This window comes from Suillus subaureus (genome assembly GCF_016647635.1).
Source record: "Suillus subaureus strain MN1 chromosome Unknown BJ212scaffold_215, whole genome shotgun sequence".
Taxonomy (NCBI): Eukaryota; Fungi; Basidiomycota; class Agaricomycetes; order Boletales; family Suillaceae; genus Suillus; species Suillus subaureus.
The window spans coordinates 11303-18401 of record NW_024538771.1 but is presented as its reverse complement, the minus strand read 5'-3'; the positions used below and the strand labels follow the sequence as shown (position 1 = coordinate 18401).

Sequence of the window (7099 nt, the reverse complement as noted above, 5' to 3'; positions counted from 1 at the left end):
TTGCCAGAAATTAATTGAGAGTATGCCTAGAAGGATAGAGGCAGTAATTAAAGCCAAGGGAGGTCATACAAAATACTAGAATACCTGGTTATTATTGTAAAATACTTGAGTCAAAAAACTGTCCACATGAGTCACCATTTTGTGAGCCTTATGTCTCCACCATATCTCCACCGATTCCCACGGTGTAGGGCTCAAATGAAAGCCCTGAAGCCATACTACAATGTGCTATAAGCATGTCCTTGAGGCATTTGTTCATTCTCACACAATATCATAGATAGTGAAAAATGTCAAAACATGTGGACAGTTTTTTGAGCCACTGTATATACCTGCGATATTGTTAAGGTCATACTCAAGGGCTAGTGGATCCTAAGGGCTTCAGCCTCAACTCATGCACTGTGCCCCTTACCCAAGTATTGCCCCTTATTTTAGAAGGGCAAGACTAATGCATCTGGAGGGTCAGACGAGTAGCATAGTGGATCCAGATGACTTCTGGATGCAAGATAAGTATTGTAGGGCTAATCCAGACAAGTCCAGACTAGAAACTAATGGTAGTGGACTGTTGTAGACAGAGGCAGATACAGATAGACTATAGGAATTAATCCTAAGTCTCAGAGGGTATCAAGAGTAGAGATACTCAGGTCTGGAGGACAGGAATGAGCAGAACTAAGTTGATATTCCAACTGAGGTGTTACAGAGATTTACAGGAGGTTATATACTATAGGTATCTAATGGAATAATCAATCAGCAGGGTCCAAGGCTATGTACGAAGCATATGGATAGTCTATTGGTAAGTAGAAATGGATCACAAATAATGAAATGGAAATGAAGCATAGGTAATGGATCAGTGAGCAGGACAGATATACCAATAACTGAAATACTGGAGTTAGGGGATTACTGAAAGGAGATGAGTGCTGGTTGTGGGTTCAGATGAATTGTGGACCAGACTAGATGAGTGGACAGATTAGATGATGAGATGTTGGAGGGGGATAAGATGTGGATTGGATCTGAGATGAGATAAGGATTGGATCTGAGATCCAGATATGCAGATATGACAAGTCTCCTACGCCCAACTCTGACCAGTCTGAGTCATCATCTAGTAGATCCAACTCTGAGCCAGAGTCAGATGAGGCTTTGAATGATGATGGTGCCAATACTATGCACTCAGGCCCACCTTCCCCACTTCCTCTACTTCCCTCACTTTCATCCCTCAGTTCAGAGGAGGCTTGGCCTGATGCCAGGACTGCTCCTGCCCAACTTCCCATAAAAGACCCACTGCCTGCCACTGCAAGCACCACCACCCTTCTTGTGGAGCCTTATCATCCCCTGAGTCAAGAGCTGCTTGGAAAGATCCAGGTCAACAACAACAAGTATGATATTTTGAAGGTCATGTTCTCAAGTACTAGTCTCATTGGTCGAGGCACTGTCTGCTACCAAGCTAGGAGGGCTTCAGATGGCCAGGGATTTGTCATCAAGGACCACTGGGTCCTTTGGGATGTAGATGATGTAGATGTCCTGAATGAGATCATGATGATGAAGGCAATGGATGATATTCCTGGTGTCCCAAAGCTTGAAGAATATTGCAAGGTTATGTTATCCAGTGAAGTTGATAATACATGGATGTACTGTTACTTGGAGTCAACAAGCTTAGAAGGTACTTGGCACACACATGTGCGCCTGGTCATAAAACCCCAAGCACAGCACTTGCAGGAATTTAAAACAAGGAAGGAGCTTGTTCAAGCATTACTTGACATTATGATCAGTAAGTATCTCAGTCAACATGATTATATTTTTACTGACAGTTTTTCTAGTTCAAAAGAGGGCAGTGCAAGAATGAGGGATTTTGCATTGTGATTGTAGTCTTTATAATGCTGCAATTGAGGACAAAGATGATGGCAGTAGCAATGGTATGCTGATTGACTGGGAGTTTGCTGCATGTATCCTTGCAGATGACCATTACTCCTTGGGTGGAACAGTGAGTACCACATCAATTCAGGAGTCATCAAGTTTGGGCATTGACACAAGTTGCAGGGCATGGTTCCATTTCTGTCATGGTCAGTTCTGGGACAGCTTGCTGTCTGGGATAAACATTCGCAAAACTCCTGCCACTTCAAAGTGGCATCAGACTCACAGGCTATATCAATTGGGTCTGTCAAACAGGACTTCATGGACAATCTCGAGTCTCTGTTTTATGTCTTTATGTGGATCTGTATCATGTTCAGTGGTCCCCTCAGTAAGGAGCATGACATTACATTGGAGGAAGATTGGCTTCCATATGAATGGAGTCACATGTCACTCCGCCTTTGCCAGAATGCCAAGAACATGTACTTTTTCAACATCAGGGAGTCACTCGACCAGTTTGACCCTTACTTTGCACCTCTTCTTCTGCTCATGTGCAATTGGACAGACTTCTTACACTACAATTTCCCATCAACCAACACTGATAGGAAAATCGCAGAGCACAAGCCTGTAATGTTTGATGATGTCATTGAACTCCTAGATAAACACCTTGCACTCCTTCCAGACAATGAGCTATCCCCTGAGCATTTGTTCAGACAGACAGTGATGAACAAGAATATCCAGGATGTAGCAGACAGGGCAGACATCATCAAGAAGATGCAATCTGGGGCAGCCATTACCACAAGTATACCTCAGAAGAAGTGTGGTCTTAATGACACAGGACAATCAAACCTACAAGATTACTAGTGAAGCAGAGGCACAAGCAGATGCTGACAAGTGATTTCAAGCCTGACTTGGAGGTAGTTACTACTCCAGCCAGTGAGGTTTCACAGTGAGATCACCCTTTCATCAAGTCTGAGCCTTGTTACTACATATGCTACCTACTGGTCATGCCTCATCCTACTTACTGTGACAGTCTATATTTACTACAAATGCTTTGTGCTTACAATATTTATGCAGGCTACCTTTTTTACAAGATCACTAGAATTGATAGTTGTGGCTGTGTATACAGTACAAGTATTACTACATTCATGGTTGCATGTCATGCCTTTAAAATGTAGTGTACAGATATATATCTGTTAAAGAGATGGACTATTGAATCTGGGGCTCTCAGGAGATAACATTTTGAGAAGAGTGTGCTGCTATCCCTTGCGTGTTGTGATGGTGCTGTGTCATGACCTTGTGGTGGACTTGAATAGCCTAGTACATTTTTTGAGCAGTGTCAAAGCTACTTCATGCAAGAAGGTCATAGATAGCATCTTGATTTAGAAGAAAAAAGAGAGTGGTAAACAACATTGAGAAGAGTGTGCTGCTATCCCGAAAGAGGGATCCTGGGCTAAAGTCAAAGTGTCATCCTGGGATGATAAATTACAACATTCTTGGATATCATCCTGCCTGACATGACTGATCTGACTGATTAGGCCTGTTGTTGTAATGAAGATTGGAAAACACACCTATTAAACTCAAAATATTGTATAGAACTCACACACTCTGATCTCAAACCCCTATTGTCCTCTGATCACAAGAAGATTCCTGATGCATATGAATCCACACAACTTGATCTACCTTACTATTAAGTATTGTGCTACATCTGATAATGTCATCAAATATGTCTGTACAAATTGTCTTATGTGCAAATTTGAGTCAGTGTGTTAATTTGACTGACTGACTTACAGAGAGACCAACAATCTAAGTCCACATTATATAATATGTGGCCATCCTACACTAACACTTAAATTGGTGCTACCCCACTAACTTGAACTGCACCGCTTGTACCTTTGAGCAACCATATCTCAACTCAGTAATTCTGTGTTGACATAGACATACAATGCCATGTCAAGCTAAGCATCCCAAATTATTTCAACTCTCCCCAAAGGCTAAGGATGCCATGTACAAACGAAAATGGCATGAGGAGAAGAAGTCTGACCCCACTGAAAATGAGCATCTCAGGCAACTGCAAAATGAGTACAAGCGATGTTCACGCATGAAGCTGAAGCTTGAACAGTCCATCACAGAGCCTCCTGCAAAGTGCCGCTGTGTTGCAGCACCTGAAGCAGGTCCTTCAGACTCCCATGTGCCAGTGTCCAATTCTCCAAGTGTCATGGAAGGTCCATCCGATGACACACCCAACACTGCTGGTCCCTCAAACACACAAAATTCTACAGCTGTTCCAGGTCCATCTGACATCACTCTTGGTCACACACCAGTCTAGGCTGTACTGTCACACCAGTTTAGCAACATCTCTGTGACCACAGAACCTTCCCCTGTGACCTGCAATGTCGAGGTCATGACAGAATGTTCATGCATCAATCCCACTACCTCTTCAAACAATGCTCCAGCACCCTCCACCTGTTTCACACCACCCAGAGACTTACCTGATGACTCCAAAGACCTTGTGACCAATGTCATAGGGGTTCACATGTCTTCATTTTCAGATACTGTCAAATGGTCCAGTGGGTTCACCACTATACTACCATGTATCTGGAAGGATGGCAAAAACATTTGCCAGGGAGACACTGATACAGTCTGGTATTTATCCCAGCTTCCAGAATCTGACCCTCAGTCATTGTTGCACATCATTCATATACATCATCACAATTGGTCCTCTAGACCAGACAAGCTACATAATCTCATTGTGAAAACTCTGCATGAAGGAAAGTGCATGGTGATTTGGGGAGTTGAAAAATCTCAGGTGGCAAAGCTTGATGTAGACTACCTCGAAAATTGCAGTTTCTCGTGGTTTATGCATGTCACTATACATGGTCAGTCTTTTTAGGTACATCTCCCCCCATCAATCTTACACAGTCCAACAGACGTCAAAGTGTGCACTAGGGATTTTACATACCCCCAAGTTGAGGGAACGATCAAAGAGTTCATCCTCAACTTAGATGACCCAAATAAGATACAGTTCATCCTTGACCTTCCATATACAGGAATGGGTATCCCAGAACACTTGCAGTGAGTAAATGTCCAGTGTCCTAAACCATTCCTTTAACCCTTGATTTCATTAGACTACTCAATCATGGCATTGTTCATGGGTGGAATCAAACCACAGCCAAGTATCCCATCATCAATCCAGTCCATCCCGATAATTTTCTCATCAATGGGTGGGCTTTGGCCCATCACCTTGCCATCCTGATGAATTTTCACCATGACTCAGACAGAGGTGTGACTTTTGTTCAGTCAGTACTGGGGAAAAAAATGTGGATTCTGGCTTTTCCAAAAAATCCAAAACTTTTGTGGACCAAATTCTTAGAACATTCTCTAGAGTTGATGAACATCCCCATAAAACCCAACAAGATCAAGGCCAACTGGAATATAGAGGTAGTTACTCTTGAGGAGGGTGATATGTTGTGAGTCAATCACTGATACATTTATCAGTGTTGACTTACCTCTATGAAGATACAACCACCAGGACAATACCATGCAGTTTTTACACCACAGCTGCATTTTGCAAAGGAGCTCACTGTTTCAACTATGAATTCTTGCATGAGATAGAGTTATCCTGCCATCTCGATACAAGGAATGGAAAATACCTCACAAACCAATTGCATGAACACTCTCTCGACACACTTCATCAAATGGTCCTTCATCTACCATGAGCATCTTCTCACACCAGTAAGTAAACATATCGTCAGTGTCAATCCTTTTAACTCTATTTCAAGGGCTATTCACAAGGCCTCTCATCACGCTCTGCATGATGGTCATAGACTCTTATAAATATGTTGCTGCTGGCAGCAACAAGAAGAAATCCCTCCAATGGTCAACCACTGCACCTGCAATCACAATTTGTAATGTGATTGTCAAGCATTTTTGGACAGACATCAAAACCACAGTTTCAGTATATGTCAAGGGGCCTGATAAGACTCAAGGCTGTCAGAGTCTAACACACCCAGGAGAGCTTATAGACAGATCAGAGCTTGCAATTTGCTTAAAACCATTTAGAAAGCTATTATGAGATACAAAAAAGACAAAGGATCACCTTGTGTGGTTGCCACATTTGTTCCCTACAGACTTTCATGACTTGACTGACATAAGTCATCAAATTCCATGACATTGATTTGCATCTCATCCAAAAAGGAAATAATGACTGTCATTCAATACTGTGACAGCCTAGTGTACTCATGTTGTAGTACTGACTACATAGTATGCTATATATACAAGGACTGCACCACCATAGTCACTTCTTGGTGAGAGGCCAAATCGTGATAGTTAGTGAACAAGTACCAATGAGGAATGTGTGTGTTTTCATGGCATCCATTATGTAGCAACTTACATGCTCTTCCTGTGCTTGGTTACACTATGTCATACAGCATCATAGAGCCTCCATCCATCATCCAACCAGTTCCCTGGTGTGTCCCTTTTCATTTATTCTTGATATTAGACTATTTCTGGTATCATATGATATTTTATTTCATCATGGACCCTTACTTTACCTCACTTGCATACATAGAGCACTCCCTGTTTGCTTCCAAGCCCTGGGAGTGCGCCTAGGCACAGCTTACCTGTTGCCTAGGAAGTTTTTTTGGTTAGTAACTACTACCACTAGCTACCACCACAACCATCATCTACCATCATGTCAGTTAGTATCTAGAGTCAGAATCTATCATCTTCAGTCAGTATGCATCAATCACTGCCCTAGTCCTCAGCAAGCAGTCTATTACCATCAGTCACCATTCAGCAGCCTCAGTCCACATCTTCACACCTTCTACCAGTTTCTTATATGTTTGCACACTGCTTGTGCCTTATTCCCATGCTTTGCACTCCTATGCACTCTATATTCCTGTGGACACTTTCATTGCACTTTGCCAGAGTTGACCTGGTGTCACCCCATGGATCTTTGCTTTCCTTGCTTCCCCTAAGGGTCAAATGTATCACTTGGCACACTTTGACCAACACTTAGAGAGTTAGAGGCTTTCTCTTACCCCAGAGTGAGAGCCCTCTTTCTTTCTGCTGCTCTGCAAGCCAGCAGAGTAGTTGAACCTTCAATGGTGTCACCTCACTTCATCAAGAGCCTTGTGGTGGATTGAAGACTAATGCTTGGAAGTGGAGTTTTCAACAAGTCACACCAGGGTCTATCACATGGGTGGCAGTAATTATATGTTATTTATATTATATCAAACATCTCTAATGATATGTTTTA

General features: G+C 42.5%; 1 protein-coding gene across 1 annotated transcript; it reads left to right on the top strand.

Annotated features, from left to right (window-relative positions):
• Positions 1-772: 772 nt before the first annotated feature.
• BJ212DRAFT_1306011 (uncharacterized protein) lies at positions 773-2703 on the top strand (the record flags this gene model as incomplete). Its single annotated transcript, XM_041333793.1, has 6 exons — positions 773-787; positions 834-844; positions 1047-1759; positions 1887-1904; positions 1947-1972; positions 2029-2703. 6 exons carry the CDS (start codon positions 773-775, stop codon positions 2701-2703), a joined length of 1458 nt encoding a protein of 485 aa, XP_041185480.1.
• Positions 2704-7099: the final 4396 nt, after the last annotated feature.